At 30.9% G+C, this 22,692-nt stretch overlaps 2 protein-coding genes across 3 annotated transcripts; one reads left to right on the top strand and one right to left on the bottom strand.

Annotated features, from left to right (window-relative positions):
• Positions 1-1,311: 1,311 nt before the first annotated feature.
• LOC107436843 (uncharacterized) lies at positions 1,312-15,813 on the top strand. Of its 2 annotated transcripts, none has more exons than XM_087165513.1 (5): positions 1,312-1,410; positions 5,807-5,865; positions 7,396-7,418; positions 11,365-11,490; positions 11,567-15,813. In XM_087165513.1, the coding sequence occupies exons 2-5, from the start codon at positions 5,829-5,831 to the stop codon at positions 15,758-15,760; spliced, it is 4,380 nt and encodes a 1,459-aa protein (XP_087021639.1). In that variant the 5' UTR covers positions 1,312-1,410; positions 5,807-5,828; the 3' UTR covers positions 15,761-15,813. The 2 variants fall into 2 exon arrangements, with proteins under 2 accessions (XP_087021639.1, XP_042903340.2); XM_043047406.3 differs by having other exon boundaries at positions 1,344-1,466.
• Positions 15,814-20,129: 4,316 nt separating this feature from the next.
• LOC147807673 (uncharacterized) lies at positions 20,130-21,035 on the bottom strand. The gene has a single exon (XM_087166746.1). It carries the CDS (start codon positions 21,033-21,035, stop codon positions 20,130-20,132), a length of 906 nt encoding a protein of 301 aa, XP_087022872.1.
• Positions 21,036-22,692: the final 1,657 nt, after the last annotated feature.

The raw sequence follows: 22,692 nt of genomic DNA, 5'->3' as shown, positions 1-22,692 counted from the left end.
CACTGGGCTATTGGCGACGATCTAGGGAACATCCCTGAGGAGGATTCAAAGACATATCATCACAATTCGTGGGGCCACTTCCTCAATTTAGACATAGATCTGAACGGGAAGGAAATTTTCTTTTCTCCAGAACCCTGTACTCATGGTAATGCTCAGCTATCGATCGCAGGACTTTTGATTACACAGATTTTATGAACACGTATATCTTATGTAGTTGGTAGGTCTTAGTGGAGTGGAGGATCGAACCCCGGACCCTTAGGACCTGAGTTCGATTGTCTAACCGCTGGGCTACCTCGGCCCCAATTAGAAGGTTGTTGCTGTAGTTCATTAATGTCGCACTTGAGCTGCACAATGGGCTATTGGCGACGGTCTGGGAAGCATTCCTGAGGATGATCCGAAGACATGTCATCACAATTTTAATCCTCTGCGGAGGGGATGGCACCCCCGCTTCGGAAGTCCAACGACCTGCACGCGAAGTCGAGCACTTTACGGTAGAACAGTTTAACGAGGACTAATACCGCACACCCTCACCACACAACGTTTAGTCCATTGCGGGACACCAACCTACCTAATGGCCCCTTCCAATTGGGTCCCGTAGTGGACTGATCGTTTAGACACGGTTCCCAGCAGATCACCGAAGTCAAGCATCACTGGCTGCTGTCAGTGTGCGGGTGGGTGACCACTAGAATCAGTTTGCGTAGGGAATGAGGGTGTGTGGTATTAGTCCTTGTTAAACTGTTCTACCGTAAAGTGCTCGACTTCGCGTGCAGGTCGTCGGACTACCGAAGCGAGAGTGCCCTCCCCTCTGCAGAGGATCAAAATTGTGATGGCATGCCTTCGGATCATCCTCCGGAGTGTTTCCCAGACCGTCGCCAATAGCCCATTGTGCAGCTTTAGAGGGACGTAAATGAGCTACAACAACAACAACAATTGGGAGGTTGGTTCTTTATTTACGTTGCACTAGAGCTTCACAATAAGTACTGTAGCTGTTATAGGAAAACGATTGAAGAAGTGCCCAGAAATACTGTGGGAGTTGAACCCGCTACTTCATATTCTTTCTACAATTGGTTGATCGATTACATTCTAAAGTCGTGGAGTCACCTTCTAGTTTCTGTATTTATATTTCTATTTCATTGTTACTCATACAGATGCAGGTCATATTGAAAGATTTTATCAAATTGAAGGATGGATAGCACCCATTGGAAAAGCACATCACAAAGGTACATCCAAGGTTACGGCGAGATTCGAAAGCACTACTTTCACGCTACAGAGTATTTGGTGAAACAGCGAGACCGCTCGGCCAGGGAGGCCCTATGTTTTTGTATAATAGTCTTCAAATTGGTTGGAAATAGGCAGTCGGAAGCATATTCAAAAGATAAATCTATTTTCTTGAACTTAATCTGTAATGAGGTTAGTAAGGATTGAATTCATACCGTTTAATGTAAACTGGATAAGGCTTAATTGAGGTAAAAAAATATTGTTAATATGATTTATTAAAATAGCTTTGTAATTATGTTCTTGATTTTGTTCTTCTTTTTGTAATTTATTCTTAATTTCTAATTTTGATGTACCGTAAATAATGGTTCTTCCGACGCTTTATTTAAAGTAATTTGTACAGACTTATTTTTATATAGAATTATTAATGTTTATTGGGGTTTAATATAATGCTGCCTAAAACTTTTAAAAGTAAGGGCATTAAGTTATTCTCGTTATTCAAATGTTGAATTATTATTCATACTATAGTGTTTCATATAAGTATCATATTTATTATTATAGTCATAAAAATGAATTGTGATCAAACTGGAATACAATCTGGAATTTTGATTAAACTGAAACATCATCTGAAATTGATATTAAACTGGTAATCAATCGCATGATTCAAAAATTGATTTATTTCAAATCTTTTTGTACTGAATAGAGTTTAAAAAGGTGATAAAATTGATTGAACTTCTCAACGTAAATTGAACACATAAACTTAGGAGTTCGGAAGGAAAAGCGAATTTTTTATTGATCAATGTTAATAGTCATTACAATATGTTTTTTGTGGATAATTTTTGATTTACGAAATTGGAAATATACATAACAAAAGGACAAAATACAGATTTCAATGTTTGAATCCTAAAAAAATTTGAGAATTAATTTCACGTGTGAAAAGTTATGCAACTATCTTTGATTTTAAAAAAAATTATGTAATACCAAAACATGTTAGAGGGAAAAGAAAACACAATTAAATGCTGAACGCTACACATTCGTAAATAATTTTTTCTTCAATATGAATTTCTTGCATTAAATTAAAAGGCTGAAACTGATACTGGCAGAAAAAAAAGCGTGAACGAACTCTTTTAGGTGTCTTAAATGTTGTCTAAAATACTGATCTGAAAGTTTTTTTTCTAGAATTTTATCACCATTCAATTACAATAAAAGTAGCAGTACCTAAGACTTTGAAAATTGTTACATTATTAATTAGTTTAACAATAATTTTATACTAAAATTGAAAAGCTTTACGTTTCGAACGATTTTAATGAATTTCAATATAACAACGAATAATTATTTTAGTACTTAATATTCCTACGAGTACTATTTTAGTACTTAAAATTTAATATTGTAGTACTTATAATTTAATAATTCGGTGTTAATATCAAAATATTTTTCTTGCAAATATTTCAGTTTTAATTTGCATAATATAGTTTTAATTATTATGAAAGAAAATATTTTAACCTTGGTGGTAAGTATACTTCTCACAAATTTCATGAATTTTTAGATGTCAGTGAAAAGCTATTTCCACTAATGATTTTGCAAATTGCTGATTACTTTAGAAAATACTAAAGAATACCAATGAAGGGTAGGTAGGTACTTTATTTACGTTGCACTAGAGCTGCATAATGGGCTATTGGCGACGGTCTGGGAAACATCCCTGACGATAATGCGAAGAGATGGTATCGCAATTTTGATCCTCTGTAGAGGGTGTCGCTCCACTGCGTTGATAGGCCGACGATCTGAGCGTGAAGTCGAGCACTTTACGATAGAACAGTTCAGCGAGGACCGATGCCGTTCACCCTCGGTCCCTACGCAGGCTGATCAAAGTGATCACCAGCCTGATTAATTCCCTTGTAATTATAAACACGAAGTTTATAAAAAAGGTTATTTATAAGCGCATAAGTTTGAATTTATAGCAAGTACTTAAAGTAGGTAAAAGTTTGGAAATTCTTCCAACCATCGCACCGAAAAAATGGTCTTAAAAAAGAAGGCTAAATGTATTTCTTTTTATAAATCTTAATTCCGAAAATCCTTTAACTTATCATTACTAAAAAAAAGGCCCTATAAAAGGTTAAAAAAATGGAATTTTTCTTAAGTATAATTGTCTTAATTTTAAGTTCCCTTCAAATAATCTTAAGAAAATAGCTAATTTTATTCAAGAAATTGCCAATTTTTTTACGACTGGAGAATTGTTTTTGAAAACACATACATTTGTATTTTTCTCTTAAATTCATGTATGAACTAGATCTACAATATATTGTTAACCTTGATCGCCAAGAAAACTCGCCTTTAGCTGTTAAACATTTATGATATTTTAATATGATTAACACAATTAGGCCAGCAATTCAATCGAATTGTCAACATCCGGACAAAATACGGGCGAATCTCCCATCTTAAAATAAAACGTAATTTACCTAGATTTCAGATATGCGTCATACATTTATTGTATTAGTGTTTATAGAAAATGTACATCATACTCCAAATTATAATTTTTTTTAAAGTATAACGCACAGAAAGAAAATGGAGCAACTAAACAATTTTTTAATGTAATAATAGCATTCTCACAATCATTAAATAAAAATCATTCAATTTGATGGTTCGAACCGTAGTACCTATAAGGCAAAATCGCAGGGCGATTGAAATATTATGTACAAGTCTCCACCCAATCGCCAATCGATGATATTTTAGGACACAAAAACGTACTATTTCTGAATGAACATAAATCTTTTCGACGTACTCTGTTTTTCCCTACAAAATGCAGTACTCTATAATAGTGGAAAGGACACTTTCAGTTTTGGACATTTTTTTTAAGTTTCTCACGAAATACTTGAAAGATTATTTTGTAACTTTAGAGATGTTTAATTCATGCAATTTTTCATACTTAGCAATAAAATTTAAAGCTTTCAGAGGTTTAGGAGACCTATGAAAGAAAACAAGTATTTTTGAATATCAACAATAAGCTTGAAATCAAACAATAAGCTTGTAACTTGTATCGATTACTTTAGTTGTTATTCTTAATAACTACATTAAGTTTCGTAAACCTGGAATAAATATTTATGGAGATATGGACATTTTTATGAAAAAAATTACTTTTTTTGCCTTGCGTTTTTCCGTTATTACTTTATAGATATTCAACGGAATAAAAAATTTTTTGGAGCAATTTAAGATCAATTAAAAAATTGTCGATTTAAAATTTTAGAAATATTCGTTAAAATCTGCGCAATTTATGAGTATTTAAGCTAATTCTTTTATACTGAGCAAGCATTGAAAAATTTTTATAATTTTTGTCATAGTTTTGTAGTGAATCGTTTATGGCAACTAATAAAAAAAATAATTTGAATATCTTAAAAATTAAAAAGTTTTCAGCAATTTTCTAAGCAGTTTCCGTACTTTTCAAAAGAAAGCTCAAAATGATCAGGCTTTTTTCACAAATTTTATTTTGTATCACGAGACAAAAATTTAATGACAAATGATATTTATTACCTTAGAATAACCATCCGGAAACTAAACTTTGATGATTTAGAGAAAGAAAACAAACAAAAAGAAACATACTTTTATGGCGAGTGGTCCTCCACAATGCCGGTTTCATTTTTAATAAATCTACAAGGTGAAATATGTGGATAACCCATTATAGTTTTGAGCTTTTTTTAAAAAAATTACAAAACTACTCAGAAAATTGCTTGAAACTCTTTAAATTTTTAAGATATTCAAATAAAGCTTTTATCATTAGTTGTCAAATATGATTTCCTAAAAAATTACGAAAAATGTTTTTTAAAATTTTTCTGTTGGCAGTATAAAAGAACTAACTTAAATACTCATATCTTGCGCAGTTTTTAGCGATTTTTTTTAAAATTTTAAATCAACAATTTTATAATTAATTTTAAATTTCTCTAAAATTATTGCTTAATTCTGTCGAATATTTATGAAGATATAGCAAAAATACGTAAGGCCGAAAAATTAATTTTTTATAAAAATGTTCAAATCTCCATAAATATTTACTCTAGGTTTACAAACTTTATGCAGTTATTAAAAGTAACAGGTAAAGTAATTGATACAAGGTTTTTGCTTGATTTTCTGGCATAGGGTGCTCAAAGTTACTTGTTTTCTTTCGTAATTTATTGTAGGTCTTCCAAACCTCTGAAAGGTTTAAAGCTTATTATTATAAAAATTACATGAACTAAGCACCTCTAAAGTTACAAAATAATCTTTAAGTAATAATCTTTATTAATTATCTATTAAGTAATAATCTTTAGGTTGTTCCGTTTTTATTTTTCTCTTTTCTTTTTTCATTTTTCTCAGGGGTGCAGTTTGAAATAAGAATTTAAGGATTCTTTTCAAGAGAAATTTTTTAAAAAAAGTTAAAATATTCATATGCATCATAAGTTTTTACTTCTAAAGTTATATTTTGGTTTTCTAATTATTCATGCAAGATTTCATTTTTACTGTGAAAAGATATTATTCTTGTAGTTAAAATCAGAAACTCTCCAGTTCGCAGTTTAGAATGAATTTTTTTCCTATTCGAAAACTAAATCTATTTTCAATATTTTAGATGCTAAGTTAAACATCGAAAGATGCAGTTATCATCGAGACTCCTGTATTTCATTATAAGTAAGTGATAATAAATGCCTCTTTTTAACAAAACTGTTAGTTGATGTATTGCTGTTTACTCATATATATAATTCATTTAAATTAACCTGGCACAACAACTGCAGCAAAAATTTTCTTAGATCAGTTTCTTAAATCTTCTGTTTAGGACCAGTGAAAAGTGATAGAAACACTGCTCCACTCTTAACTTCAAATAAGGACTTTATCTTTTTATAGTATTGTTGTTTATCATTCAGTATTAATCAAAGAGATTTATAGAAAAATATGTTTTTTGATATTTTTAAAGAATCTTTTTTTGAAAAAAGCATTAGAATGTATAGAAACATCAGGAAGCTGCTTACGAAACAAATTTAATCGTTGAAAACCATTTTTATCTAAATACTTAGTAAAATTGATTTTCTGTACTTGCAGCCAACAATAATTTGTTTTTGAACCCGGAAATTTGAGTTCTTCCAAATTGTTTTTAACATTTTTTTTAAAAATTAAGCTCCTCAATATCTATCATTTTTATTTACCCGCACTTTTGCAAAACTTTATACTATGTAATATTGAATGAAAAATCCAAAATTTGCTAGAAATAAGTTTACATAACAGAAAAAAAACAACAAAAAAAAACAACCTATTTTTATTATTTTAAGATTTACGTGACATAATTAACGAAAGAAAGGTAAAAATTACACGAATTAAATAAGCGGAGTTGAAGATTTAAAAATTTTGTTTATATAATAGTTAAATAATAGTTCTAAATAATTATAAAAAAATAATTATATACCTTGTTTATTAATTTATTTTTTTGCTTTAAACTATATTTTGTGCAATTTTATTGTATTACCTATTGGCAAAATGGGTGTTTTGAGTTTTATGGCTTGCGCGACTTATTTGGACGTCATCACACTTTTGCACTGCGTTCAGGAGTAATAGTAAGCAGTGCGCATGCGTCGCCATTGCATGCGTTATGGCGACCGCTGCTGTTTGATAATTCATTTAGAATTATGTTTTTCACTTTTAATTTTGTTATACATTAAGTTGATGAGTTTATTTTTGAGATATGGGACCAGAGAGATCTCATAAATACTTATTGAGTTTTGAATAAAAGAGAATTTCATCATTTGAATAACGATGTATTTTTGTTTTTATGGTTTTAATTAAGAATCAGAAATTCTAATATACAATTCAAACTGGATCGTTTTCAATACTAATTCAGGTGAATATCACATATAAAGAGAAAAAAAAATTTAGACTATAACTATTTAGCCAATAGGTAACCTGTGATATCCTTTTGGTGATCAAAATTTTTTTAATTGATTTTTGAAATTTTTTTAAAAAATTATTATTTTTATTGTGGGCAAAGCGATTATTTTTCAAAAATTCAACATTACGGGTTTAATGATAGTTTGTTCGAAAAAATCCATTTATGAGAAAAAAAATCTTTTTTTTATTTTGTGAACTATACATAAACTTTCTTATAATCAAGCATAATTATTTCATTTTTATAGGAATAAAAATTAATGGTTATTTTCATCCTTTCTTTAGGTTTGCTACATTTTCAACTAACTGTAAGTATTATTTATGATTAACATATTTGACATTTTTGTGAAAGTTATTTTTTAAAAGTGTTTATCTTAAGGTTTTTAATACGTCTATAGAGTTTTAGTGCTTCGCTAAATATTTAATGTTTAGGTTTTGCATTCAATATTTTTTCACCATGTGTAAAATTATCGAGACCATTGCATTTCAAGAATATGATTTTTTTCCGAAGTTTGTTTCATACCGTACGCAGTTTTTCATTGCTCTATAAAATTTAATCGAAGTTTAAGTAGTTTTAACAAGGAAAATTTATTGTACCTGTTGCAAAATGCATTTAAATAAAAGTTTCAATAAATTTTCGATGTTATTTATGATACATATTTGAGACATGATTCAACACAGCGGTTTTTAACTTCGAGAGAAGGTAAAATCGAATCATAAAGATTGAGAATTGCATACCAACCCTATAGAATGATATGTCCACGCATACCGCTAGACCCTCTTTTCCTGCAATGAACTGGCTGCTCAAGCTCATTTGAACCGGTGCTTTTATCCATCTTCATTCTCTTCATTTTTATTTTAGTTTTATGTTTCTTAATTATTGTTTGACCCAAATTGAAATGCTTATCAAAGATTATTCATTTGGCGATTGATTAGCAAAGCTGGACGAATTGTTCGCCAAGTCAGTAAATCATGTTAGAATAGTTATTTGCAGGAAGGTTCCGATAATAATTTTAAAAAAAACAGTTACAGTTATGACAATTTAGTTAAATCAATGTAACGGTTCAAATGTGCACAAACGGCCAGTCTATTATTACGAAGCACCCCTAATGATGTATGATTTTGGCCATAAGTTGCTATATTATTCTGGATTCTTAAGATATGCCTTACTCTCTCCAAGAATCATCAGGTATATTTAATAATAATAGTTCATCTATATTTCTGAACCCAAGAACTAAACATATGTCTGGCAGTTGCAAAGAACGCATTTGATTTAGAGTAATTAATTTTTAAAAATAATACTGCTTAAAAAATCTTTTGTTTGACATATTTGGATTATAATTAGGTTATAATAGGTAAGGCATAAATAAGTTATGAAAAAGATGGTTCTACGCATAGCACAATATCCGAACTTGAAATTTCTAGAAGCATAAAATATGAACTTTTAATGAAGTTTGTAGTTATTATATGCACCCAAATACTTTTGAGATATAAAGCAATGAGAAACTGAAATTCTTCTGATTATTTTAAAAACTTAAGGCCACCAATCGTGGTCAACACAAAAAGAGCTAGTGTTAATAAAAATTTGATGATATTTCTATATAGTTAATTGGTGAATGTTGTATAAGTAATAAAAACTTCTGTGCTTGATTATTATTAAGAAAAAAATTAATAGAATTTTAATATATTTTAAAGATGGTCTTTTAATTAGTTAATTAGACTGACGTAAGCATATTGTCGAAGAACTAATAAAATTTTACTTTCGGATACAAGTTTTTAATGTTGATAATATTTTATATTCTTTAGGATAGCGATTTCAAGTCGTATAAATTTATATTTTTACTCGTAAAGGAATTCAAATTTATCTTAAAAATATACTAAAAGGGTGCATAATTTTCTATTGAAATGATAACGAAGCAGTTCGAAGATGTAAACAAATTTGCATAACATATTTTGTTTTATAAATACCCATTTCTTTACTATTTTACGTCAGGGTGTAGGAATGAGCTTATGGAAGAGCTAATTACGAGTAAAATTTAGGAAGATATGGAAATTCACTGGGCCATCATTGCTCAGTGATTAACGCCCTCAGCTGTCATAGTGTAGTAATAAGGTTCAGTCCCCGATGGCGAATTAAAGCTCACCCAGCTACAGATCAGATCAATGAGTATCAGATTATTAGTGAAGGTAAATGCAAAGGTGCGCAATGCCATTGCTTACGAAATTGTGGAGCTTTGATCTCCATAATCCTTCTGTCCAGTTCTCAGAAATTCCGAAATAACTCATTTACCAATGACGAAGGCTGAATTTTTTCTTTATTGCTCAATTGTTCTAAATACATGTTGTCCAAAATTATTCTTAGCACGGGCGAACAGTTTATATAAAAGTATACAGCAGAAACTCATGAAAATGTGTAGTAGCAGAGTGAAATAAAGGGAGAATTATCTATCAAAACAAAACAACTCATCTGCCAGGCACGTTTACCTATAACTTGACCTCTGAAATCCCCAGACTTTGATCCTTGAAGTGAACGGGGGGCATACCTCAAGGGATAGATCTAACGTGATCCCGATAGTCCATAACATTGTTTCAAATAAGTCATTTGCGTGTATTATTTGCAAGTACCTATACACTGCTTCCAATGATTGAGCATGCAAATTTACATTTTCAAATGGTAGCAGACAATGCTAATTGTATGAATCATGGTTCATAAACAAGAGTACGCTAAATTTTACAGATTCTCGTTACAGTCTGTAAAGGCTCGTATATGGGCGTTTCTCACGAAACATGACAATTCACTGTCCCTTGCTCCAAGATCTAATACTATAACACTAAAAGAACTTTAAAAAAAAATCAATAAATAGCATTGCTGTTAGCATTTTAAAATGACTTTGCACTGGCATTGACTGTTTTGTATACTTAAAAATTTAAATTGAATATCAAAATGTCATTTTCCTGGCATGTCCCAAACAATATTTCCAATAATAACTAGCATCAAAACTTCCCATACATTTTTCAAAATCTAATTTTTCTTTTCTTATCCTATGTAAGCATTTCTAAAATATACGCAGAGGGTATTGTTTACTAAAACTTCGCTTAAAATAATTTTTTCTGGCAATAATTTGTTTGTTCCATGAAAATCTGTCATTTTCCTGGCTACTTTTACTTAGTGATTTATAACCAAAATAGATAGCGCCAGGAATCAATATCTTATGTTAATAGATTGATTAGATGCCCTCCTATCTGAACATGTCTTGTTGCATGAATAAAGAACCAATTTTCTGGCTCAAAATCTATTCCAAAAATTTTTTAAAGATGAGTAGGTTTTTATGCTGTCATTTTCCTGGCTTCTTGAAATCATTAATAACAAAAACTACATAGATTTATCTGAGTTATTTTAAGAAATACTGCTGTTTTCTGCAGATTATAAACGTCTTCGGCCAAAATATTAAATTAAAGTAAAGTTATATGCTATAAAATGGCGAATTTGTCCTTATCCTGGCTTATGAATGCCAGGATATTGAAGTGTTACCAGAAATTCTTTTTAACTGCTAATACTGTAAAGAGGGAAAGCAAATATTAACCTATTACTAAGTTTATGTTTGATTGTAATATGCTTGGATGTAATCAAAGTTATTTATTTCTTTAATGATTGATTATTACACACAATTTTATTCTGTACTTATCAGCAACAAAAGGTTTTTGTTTCTTTCTACAGTGGATAAAAAGAATTAATTTAAGCAATTTATGGTCCATCTCACATAAAGGCTTAAGTTGAGTTACTATTAACTTAAAATGACTGTTTTCTAAACTTCTAAGGTAATATGTCATTTTCCTGGCATTCAAGATTTGGTGAATTTCTACTTTATTTTTTTTCTCTAGCAAATGTCAATAAAGTACACTTCTGTCTATAAGATATTAATAAGTGTAGCTAAAGAAGTATACAAAAAAAAATTTAGATTATTTTGAAGACTTTAAATATGAAGAAATTTTTTGGTCCGAATTGTCATGTTTCGTGAGAATCACCCATATACCATTTAGAGGTGGTCTCTGGAAACATTTTTTCCGGGATAAAGTTCTTAAAGTATTTCATTTTGCCATTACTCAGTTTTCACGAAATCCTGATGTATGATTTTGAGATAGCCTGTTCATAATTAAAAAAATCTGATTATAGACACTCTGTATTTTCCATATAATATTATATTCTAATTTAAAATTTTGTGATTAAAAATATAATTTTTTTTGAACACACAGGTTCTCGCAAAAGTGCGTGGCATTCCGGGTGTGGATTATCCTAATTATTCTTCTATACCCAAAACTTCTTTTAAATGCCCAGATTTTAAGCCAGGATTTTACGCGGATTTAGAAACAAGGTGTCAGGTTAGTAAAGTAAATCTTCTCTTTTATGAAGACTGCTACTGAACAAAATAACGCAATAAAAATTTATTACTTTTAGGTTTTCCATTACTGCTACGAACATCGAAAAGAGAGCTTTTTGTGCCAGGAAGGTACGATATTTAACGAAGCAATTAAATCTTGTGATTACTGGTACAGCTCAGAATGTGATTCCACACAAACTTCGTATGAAGCTGTAGAAAGAAAATTGAAACGGAGCCCATACAATGATGTTCCATTAGTACCGGTTAATGCTGAAACTAACAATATCTTTGACAAAATGGCCGCACTTTATGAACCAAAGAAACATACTGAAAACTTTATACATAAAGAGCAAGAAGAAAAATCTGGTAAGAACTATTTTGACGATTTAAGCGATAATGGCAACGAAAATTATGAAACTGGTCCTACTTATCCCCTTCCTGCACAGGAGATGCTTTTGAATGAGATGGCAGAAAACAGCCAAACGGAAGATAATGTTCGTGGTTTCGTTAAATACGAACATGATTCGATAGAAGAAGATGGTGTCGATATCAGATTTCACGACAATTCTGTTCAAATTTTTCCATATAATAATAATAAAGTTTATATAAGCAGCATTGGGTCTCTCAGTGAAATTGAGTCTAGTAGGGATCTGAACCAAGACACCACGACTGAGAAAAAGGACAAGTATGAAAGGTATAATACTGAAGAGCAGAATAAATTATTCCCTATCCATTATCCTCAACCCTTAGATAACATTAACTTTTCTGATCATGAATCATCTGGAAGTTTGTTGATCAAACGCTTATCAGACAATTCAGATGCGCCAAAGAAAAGGTTTCGCCGAAAACCAACATACGTAGTCTTACAAACTCAAGAATCAGATGAATCCCCTTCAAAAAGCACTGCATATGGCGTGGAACAAAACCAACCAATCAAAGATGTATATGGTGATAAATCGAATGCCTACCATCACACTTTTCTTACAGAGTCCCCTACACCAGGTATCAAAGAGACTGAAACCAAATTGAAAGAAGATTTAGTTCAGAAGTCTGATAGAAAATTTAGAAGAAATAGGAAAACTCTTCAGACGTTTACAGATCAATCGGAAAATCTCCTAAATGAAGCAAAATTTGTGGAAGAATATCAACCAACCAAAGATATATACATTGATGCAGTGACTGTATACCAATCTTCACACAAAGAGTCAACTCTTACACACTTTCCAGAGGCTGGGAAAAATTCTGAGGATATTAAGATGTCCATCAAGAAACCTAGACAAAATAGGAAAAAAATTCATATGTTAGTTGACGAACCGGATGAAGAAAAGGATGAAACAAAAGAACTTGTTAAAGAATATGAAACTATAAAAAATGTATACTCTGATAAAGAAAATGCATATCACTCTTTACAAACAAATACAGACTCTTTTATATTGGATACTAAAGTAACTGAAAACAAAGATGAAGAATTCAATATATCTACTGGAAAACCAAGTCTAAATAAAATACTTGGAATGTACACTGACGAATCTAAGAAAACCAACGCCGAATTAACGGAATCAACTAAATTAAATCAAGAATTTATAATGCCTGCAAATATAATGAGCCCTTCTTTCGAAACTGACGAGGAACCTGTAATTTTAGTGTCAAATGATACAACTATTTCAGAAATTGATACTTTCATAAAAACACAACCAACAATAACTCAAGCAGCAGTATCAATTACACCAATAGCACCAGATTCAATTACTACACTTCAACTTATAGAAAATGAACTAGAAGACACAGATAATATAATGAAAAATTTCTCACATGTAGAAGAACCTCATATTAGTTCCTATAAACTGAAAACTGCTGAAACAGATGTTATGAGCAAGAAACCTCATATTCATGAAAGTAATCCAGCAGGTGTTTTTGAAAAGGTCATTCAGAACAATCAAAATTTTATTCCTCTTTTATTAAATATGAATTCAGAAGTTGAAGATCAGACATATTCGGAACAAGACATGAATCTTGATAATAATAAAAATATGCATTCGGAAGTTGAAGATAATGTATATCTGGAAGAAGAAATAAATTCTGATACTATAAGTATGAGCTCTGCAGATGAAGATTTGGTATATTCAGAACAGGACATGAATCTTGATGATAATAAAAATATGCATTCGGACGTTGAAGATAATGTATATCCGGAAGAAATTAATTCTGATACTATAAATATAAGCTCTGCAGATGATGATTTGGTATACTCAGAACAAGAAATAAGTTCTGATAATACTTTATATGTCGATTCTGCAGCTGATACGGCATATTCAGAACAAGAGACTTATCCTCATCATATTGTAAATATGGACTCAGAATTTGAAAAGTTGGAATATTCAGGTGAAGAGATGAATCCTGGTGATATTGTAACTCACATGATAGATGACCAGTCTCATGCAATTAGCTACGAAATTTTGAAATCAGGTGAGCAAGCTGATCAGTACGAGGGTCAGAATAATTACGGAAATGGAGACTATGGATTTTCAGGAGCATATGATATGTTTTCTCAAACTATAGATTCAGACTCCAATAATTACGTTTTGATTAGCACCTTATCCCCAATAGCAGTTACAGATGAGTCATCAACAGCTAATTTTCTGGATGAAGATAACAATGAACACAACTTAGTATATGAAAATTCTGATTCGTTTGAAGATGAACAAATGCATTATGTTAATAGCTTAAAAGTGATGTATCCAGAACATGAAGGATTAATGTCTGTTGATGAAGAAATAAATTCAGATATGAACGCCGCGATTTCTGATGTAATTAATGAAGATGAAACAAAATCTTTCGCTGATAAAACTGAAGATTTTGAGTCAAACGAATATCATGAAATTTCAGATAATGTAATTAGTACAGAAAGCCTTTCATTTGGAGAAGATGTTTATTCTGATTATGTAGAAAATGAATTATATGGTTTAGGAAAAAGTTTGGTTTTGAACAAGAAGGAGAACGTACCATTGCAAGAAGAAACAGGGCATTATAAAGAACAACAGCATTTCTTTGATTTTGAATCATCTACAACATTGGAAAGCATTCCGAAAAACATTATGGAAATTTCAAATCAAATAAATAGCTTTTATAATGAATCATTCGAAAGCTCGATAGTTATGGAAGATTCAAAATACGAAAATGAAGTTGAAAGGGTGCACATTGAAAAGACACCGGAAGAACTGTTTAAAACTTCGACTGTTGTAGAGCATTTAAATAATACCGATATGGATGAAGCCCCACCATTTTCAAAAATTCCTGAAAAATCATTAGGAAGCTCTACATTTGTAGAAGGTTTAAGAGATAATAAAACACATGAATATGCAAACATTTCTGAAGAATCATTGGAGAACTTTCCTATTATTGAATTAAAAGATATTAATATGGATGAAAAGACGCCATTTGCAAAAATTACTGATACTATAGATTCAGCAGAAGCCGAATTGTTTCACATTTATCCGTCTGCAGACGATCAGCTCCCATCTAAAAGTTTTGATGAACAAGATGACACTACTTTACTTACAAAAACAAGAAAAGACACTCTTTTGGCAGCAAAGCTGCAAAATGAGGCGGATATATCAGATAATTTAAACAGTCATCTAACTGAAAATGAAAATGGAGCTTTTAATGAAGTGATATTAAATAAGTTTGAAATTAATCCAATAAACACCATGAAAGCTACAAGCGGGTTTGTTGAAAAGTCACAGGACGAAGAAGAAAAACCAATTGATTCAGTGTTCCATTCAAGTTCTATGCCCCTACCAGCGAACATTTTTGAACAAGGTCTGTACAAGCAGAATTTGTTACAGGATGAAAACTATGAAATCAACAGAGACAAAATTTATCCATCTACATTTTATAAAGAGCTTGATGAATCACAGGAAAAGCCTAAAAATGAGAAGTCTGCAGTTGTTAATACATCACACAATAAAAAATATAGAAGCCTGAATTCTAATTTTCCTCATGATTTAGAAAATGTAGACGATTCATCTTTAAAATATCGTGAACCTTCGTTACTTTCACTTTTTGAACCTTCACAGACAGTCAAGAAGCTTCTTCCCGTAGACTTTTTTGGTTTAAAAAGTGGTAGCTTTTTATCTCCGCCTGTAGGAAGAATATCAAAACCAATTGAAGTAAAAAAATTGGTTGCATTCGGAAAAAACTTACTTGCATTTAAGAGAGCTAAGCTCAATGATTTTAAATTAATGTTTGATTCGTTTATGAACGAGATTTAAAAATGTAAATGTTGTTTTTAATATTTTAAATAAATGTTTATTTATTATCTCAACTTTTTTACTTCACAAATCTATTATAAGTAACAAATACTCAATACAAGGTATAAAATGTTCATGTAAACGATAATCACCATTTATATTTATTTTTATAATCTTTGTCAAAAATAAAATCAAAGAAGTATGCATTTCAGGAGTCTCAAATTATTAACTAAGTGAGCTATATGCAAAAATTATATCAAGTCACAATTGAAGAAAGTTGGACTTTATACAGGATATAAAGTGTAAAGGATATTATGAAATATATTATAAAGGATATATCCCTTATATTAGTACCTGGCTTAATCGCCAGCTGCAGGAACTAATACCTAATTTTATATCGAGGGCCAGAGGAAAGAGTGGAGAGTATAGAGGTGACTATTGTAAAAACCACTAAATTTTATCATGTAATGAAACTGGTTTTGATATTTTTCCATCTCTCCCTTTTCATTGGTAATTTGACAGATTTTGACAGAGGTTTAATTTCTCTCGTGCTTAAATATTAATTTGCAATCTTCAATGAGGGCATATTTTTTAACTTCATTTTTGATGTGAAATCTGAAAATATAAAGTGCTGGACATCGTGTAGATCAAGCAAAATTATTATTTAAGATCTGATATTAATAATTGGACTGTTGATTGAATTTTCAATATTCTTTTTTGATTTTAGCAACATTGGTCAACAAAAATTGTTCCCAAAATCCCAAGAATTTCCAAATATGATTGTGGTAATGCTTGCGCAAGGAATGTATCCTTTTTTTTTTAAAAAAAAAAGATAGTTTGTTTAAAGTTTTTATGTAATTTATAGCATAGTTTTTAATAAAATAGTTTCGTTAAAATAATAAATAGTTTTTAATAAAATAGTTTCGTTAAAATAATAAATAAATAGTTTCTAATAAAATAGTTTCTTTAGAATAAAAACAATTGACATAAAATATTACAGAAGTTTAATTTATTTAAAAATGGTTTAAATTTATTTATTTGCGCTATAAAAAAATTGCTTTAAGCTAATTGTTTCATATCAATTTTGCCTAAATTGTTAAGAAAAATATTAGGGCGTTACTAAAATTAGACTGGGAATAGATCCTCGCAAATCTAAACTCAAATAAATTGAAATGAGGTATAGCGCAAAGTAAAAATTTTAACTAATCTTTATGGCATAGTACTCTGAAATGAAAAATGTGAAGAGAAGGATATAATAGCGCGTAAAAGTCCAAAAGGCATATTTACGTATGAAATAAGTTTTTCAAAACCTACCAATCAACAAGGGTAACTACTACATTAATCTTAAAATTGTTTTCCTCTCGATCTCAACTCTGGAAAAAATTTTGTCTCAAATTTATTAGCGTATTCTGAAAGATGATAATTTTTATATTTGTTTATTTTGTATCTATATAAAATTTGCGGTAACTATAGTAAGCAATTTTTTAATAACAGTAATTGTGCAACCAATGGTTTTATTAGAAATTAGTAGTTTAGTTACCAAATTTCCTGATAAATATGCAAATATAGTTTCTACTTAACTCATATTAATTTGAAAACATGCTAATTTGTATCTGCTGATATTGAAAGAAAAAAATCAAGCTTTAAACATTTTGCACTCAGTAAATTTAGTTCAACTTTTGCATGGATTTTCATTGGTATTGAACTGATTGTTGACACTGAAAGGTTCGGTTATAACTCCAAGTTGGCAAAAACTTTTGACGCATTAATTTCCATTGTCTGCAACATATCGAAAATAAATTTATTTTAAATTGATATAGATATGTTCACATTATTTTATTTAACCCGAGTAGTCAATTAACTAAAACCTGACATAGTAAAGTGTTTGATTTTACTCAAATTTTTTTAAATAATTTGAAAAACCAATTTAAAATACTTAAAATTTGCGTATGTAAGGCCACAAGATTTGCTAAGGTTTTGCACTTACTAGGGTCATTTTACGGCGTTACTGAGCAAATTCATCTAGAGGATTCGCTGCTTAACAACCACGAGAAATTAAAAAAAAAAAAAACACAGAAAGAAAAATCAAGCAAAGAAACATAGAAGTTGAAAATATTTAACAACAAGCATCAGCATCATTTCATTATTTCCCTTTTTTTCTCCGACTCGTAAAAGTAATATATATATATATATATATATATATATATATATATATATATATATATATATATATATATATATATATATATATATATATATATATATATATATATATATATATATATATATATATATATATTAGATTTTTGGTTAGAATCTGAGAATATTTGCAATCTAATCTAAACACTAAAGGACAAACATTTCTTAAAAGTTATATGAATTCAGTATGTTAAGGGGTGAATTCTTGGACTCGGTGATCATCTCAAAAATGCTTCAAACTCTTCAACACGTTGAAAGATCGCTCATATGATCTAGTGTGTCACAAAACGGATGTTGGTAGCCGACATTTCCTCTTTCTGTAACATTTTCGACACCCTCAATGCAAAATAAAACGTCAACACAGGAAATGGATTAAAAACCTTACCTTTTACCTACAACTCATACTAAAAAGATTTTTTTATTATATTTTTATGATGTATGTTTCCTTTTTTGAATATCAACCATCTTAGAACTATCTTTTTTGGTAGGAAAGAAATATAAATTTAGGCTGTGTTCCACATATTTTTTTCAAGATATATGCGCTAACTTTTTTTTCTTACATAATTCATAAAACTTTTTTTTTCTTTCAAATTTCGCTTAAAAAAAAATTCTTTTTTTTTTTTTTTTTTTTTTCTTAACTAAACGCATACCGAAAGTCATTTATAGGCAATGACTTATTTAATATTACTAATAATGTTTAAAATTTTTTTTGCTTAAAATGATTTTATGGCAATAGTTTTGAGAGGGTTATAAATTTAAAAGGTTGGGTAATTATTCAGTTAAAAAAATTATTTCATCAAGATAATTTTACAGAAATAGTTTGAAAAATGTTAAGAACTTAAAATTTGAATTAAGGCTAAAAACTCCCTAGTTTACAGAAAATTTTGCCAAAAATAATTTTATATTAATAGCTTGGAATAGGATAAGAAAATGTTTCTTTTATAGTGAATTTCCTTTGAAATAGTTTTATAGTAGTAGTTTGTAAGTAATAAAAAATACGAAAGCTAATTTCAGAAGGATTTTTTTTATAGGAAATGAATGTAAAGAAAAAGAGTCTTAAAAAAATAAAAGAAAAATATAGAGACTGATATACGCGATTATTTAAAGAAACAGATAAAATGAATTGAAAAAGTAAAATTTTTCTATACGTTATATTAAAAGGAATTATACATATTAGAAGTAATTTAAAGTTTTTTTTTTCCAAATTGTAAACTACAGGTAAATTAAGATATAATTTGCGTACATTATCTTGTTGAGTCAAAAGTAACTTGTAAATTGTAAATGTTTCAGGCTGACTTTTTAAAGAAATTTTATATCCAAAGGTTTTGCAAAGGTTTCCATAAATACTCGCATTCTTTTTTTCGAATAACAGAAACTCGTTATTCGAACTGCTCATACTTAATGTATGATGATTCTCGAAGGAAGTATTTTTGAGATTTTTTTTTGCAAAAAATATTTTTGTAAACAGAGGAGCAAATGTATGACATTGTTTTCTTAACTGTCTCTCGCAATGTTAAATTGTCATGGAATAAGTGCCATTGGATATTCATAGCTCAGCCCCGCCCCGCCCCCTAGCGGGGGCAACCGGGGTGAAAATTTATTGATCAACAAAAAGGATACAATACAATTTCCAGTTTGAAAACAAAAGAAGATGAGAATTTACAATGATAAACATGAATAATAAAACAAAATAAATGAATAATAAATAAATATAATAATATTTAATGCTTATCCTAAATTTTAGTTGACATCCTATAATTTTAGTTGACAATGACTTGTATGCCTTAGATTTGAATAGAGACGAATTTGATATAGCATTACATGATTTCTTAAGTATCTTTGAATATTACTAACAACAACAATCTGAAAAAGAATACAGTATATAACATTGGATCCAAGAGGGTAAACAGGTAAGTGAAAGATTGTAAACATTAAAAACATTGGATCAAAAGGTAAATTAGACAAGCAAAAGCAATTTAAACGTAATAAATATTGAAAACAGAAATTGAACCAACAGGCTTCCAGAATATAAAATATCATTGAACCAAAAGGGTTCCAAAGTTAAAAACAAATAAATAGTAATGCAGTGAAATGAGTAGAATTAAAAGAAAGCATTAAGAGCAATTAGCTGTTTGTGGCAGGGCAGGTGGTCGCTATGCAGCCCCGAGAGATGTTAATTAGGTGCAAAGATCTAAATTTGATTCATATGAAGAGGGTCCATGAGATCGTCTGGTGTCATTATATCTACCAGGGTACGTTTAATAATCTCAGTGATAGCATATTTTTGTGCTTTAGATCGGAACCAAAGAGTCAAGTCGTTCATATTACGAAAGAGATTTCCTCGGAGTGTCCGGAATTTGTCACATTCGGCGATTAGGTGTTTAAGAGATTGATATTTTCCACAGTATTTACAGCTGGCTGTAGCTTGGAATAGCCTAGCTTGATGCTCGCCGAAAACTCCGTGACCCGTGAGAAATTGATTAAGAAAGAAATCGCTGGAGAGTCTATTCTCCTTGACCATTGGGTAGAAGATATAGGTATGTCTCCCATTTGTTGTGGTTGACCACCTGTCCTGCCAAATTGCGCTGCTTACCTGCCTCAGTCTGTAATTGATTTGTGGTTTTGAAAGAGGATAATAGTGATCAACCCTGCCAAGAAGAGTGCCTTGTTTGGCAAGTGCATCAGCTTCCTCGTTGCCAATGTCCCCAGAATGTGCCTTTACCCAGTTGAGACAGCATGTTTTATATTTGACTATGTTCTTAATTTCTTCCACAAGTGGGTCATTCGGATTTGGGTTTTCTAGCGACTGCAGCGAGGATTTAGAATCAGTGAATAAATTAAATGCATTAATATTTTCAGCGTTTGCCCATGTGATTGCAAGTTTGATGGCAGTGAGTTCGGCGGGGTATACACTTGCATCGTTATTAAGTCTAGCACAGTGTTGATAAATGGTGTTGTTATTAAGCTTCACCAAGAAACCACAGCCCACTCTATCCTCGGTCAACCCTGTATCCGAATTTGTTATTTGTCTTCTACTGCCGTCTGTATAGATTTCATAACCCACACCCCTCGGTGAGCTGTAGCCCCTTTCTATCATCTTGAGATCCAAGGGATTATGGTGTACTGGGATATCTATCGGTAAGGCATCTAGTTCTTTGATTTGGAAGTCGCTATCGAAAATGATTTGCTTATCTCGCGTCCACCGATGTTTCTTTATAGTACAAGTCTGTCTAATTTTTAGGTCGATGGGGGGGGGGGGGGAAACCAGCAAGAATTTGGAGAGCCTCTGTGCTGGTGGTGTAGTAGCATTTGGTGATATTTAGAAGGGGGATGCGCTGTATGGAGTTCAACTTCTTATTAATTTTCACGTTATTTTTATACCATACAGAGGCTCCGTAAGTGATTTTTTTCTCAATAGCTCGGAGATAAATTTGTTTAAGAATGTTTGGGGACAAGCCCCAGGTGGCTCTACTGAACTGTTTCATTTTGTTGTAAAAGATGTCGACATCGGACTTTAACTGCTCGAGATGTGGCATCCAGCTCAACCGAGGGTCAAAAATCACGCCAAGATATTTAAGTGTTTTTACTGGTTTAATATTGGCAGTAGTTGTGCCAGCCATTTTGATACGCGGTTGCCTTCTAACACATTTGGGGTCTTTAAAAAATATGGAATAGTGCCATTGGATATGGAATAGTCTTCGATATCTATAAAATAACACTGTAAAAAGGTCCGGCTCAACTCTATATTATATCAAACGCTAATACGTACGTATGTATCAATAAAACCGATGATATTTCTTTTCTCGCGCTGGCAACAGTTTTCATTTTTAATTGATTGAATTCGGCGCGCAAGAGCATGTAGTGAGCATCATATGTCTAATCGGGTGAATTCTCACCGAATTATCAAAAAAATTCTCACAAAATTATCTTCATCGAAGCCAATGCTTTACATCCGGCGTTCAGTACTATTTCGTATTGTTTTACAACACATGGTTTGAGCCCTCTGGTGGGAAAGACTTTAAAACAAAACTTACAACAGTTACTTTTCTCAACAACTGAAATTTAGAATAGTGTGATTAAGAAAAATATGTGAACTGTTTACAATTTCAAATTAATATTGAAATGCACAGGATTAGAATTTTCTACAGTGAAAAGTTTTCGGAACTTCAGTGTTCAAAAAAGTATACAAAAGCTAGACGTTAAGAACGTATCCAATGAGCGAGCATCGGATTGCGAAGCAGTCCGAAATGAACTGCGAAAGCAGTTCCGGGGGTTGGCGAGCACCAGCGAGCAGGGGGCGAAACCTCCTAGTCACAGTATAAAACACTAGCACTCTGGGTGCATCATCCGTAAAAATATAATACCGTAATTTTTACAGTAATATTTATTTAATTTGATTCCGTAATTTTACGGCAATTATTACTGTAAAAATTACGGTGCATCAGATTTTTTGTTCCGTAACATGTTCCGTTACAAATGGATTTGGTAGTAGTAAGTACCGGCACCCTGAGTGCTGGTACTTTTTATCTTAATTTGATCAGGAATTTTTTTCAGTGTACTTTACAAATGTACAGTGTATTAATATCTTAATGACTTACGTTCTAAGACTCAAGCACACACGAGTGTGACCTCAAATATGCTAATTAATTAGTGCAGAAGATATTTTTAAGTAACAAAATCAGACTTTAAAACTTTTCTTTGAATGAACGTAACTTTTTTGGATTTGGATTCCTGGGGTAGTGGCCATCTGAAAA

The sequence above is a fragment of the Parasteatoda tepidariorum genome, chromosome 6 (assembly GCF_982258835.1).
Source record: "Parasteatoda tepidariorum strain Cologne lab strain chromosome 6, Ptep-v5.0, whole genome shotgun sequence".
In the NCBI taxonomy this organism is placed as follows: Eukaryota; Metazoa; Arthropoda; class Arachnida; order Araneae; family Theridiidae; genus Parasteatoda; species Parasteatoda tepidariorum.
The sequence above is the reverse complement of the archived record's forward strand: the minus strand, read 5'-3'. Positions and strand labels throughout refer to the sequence as shown.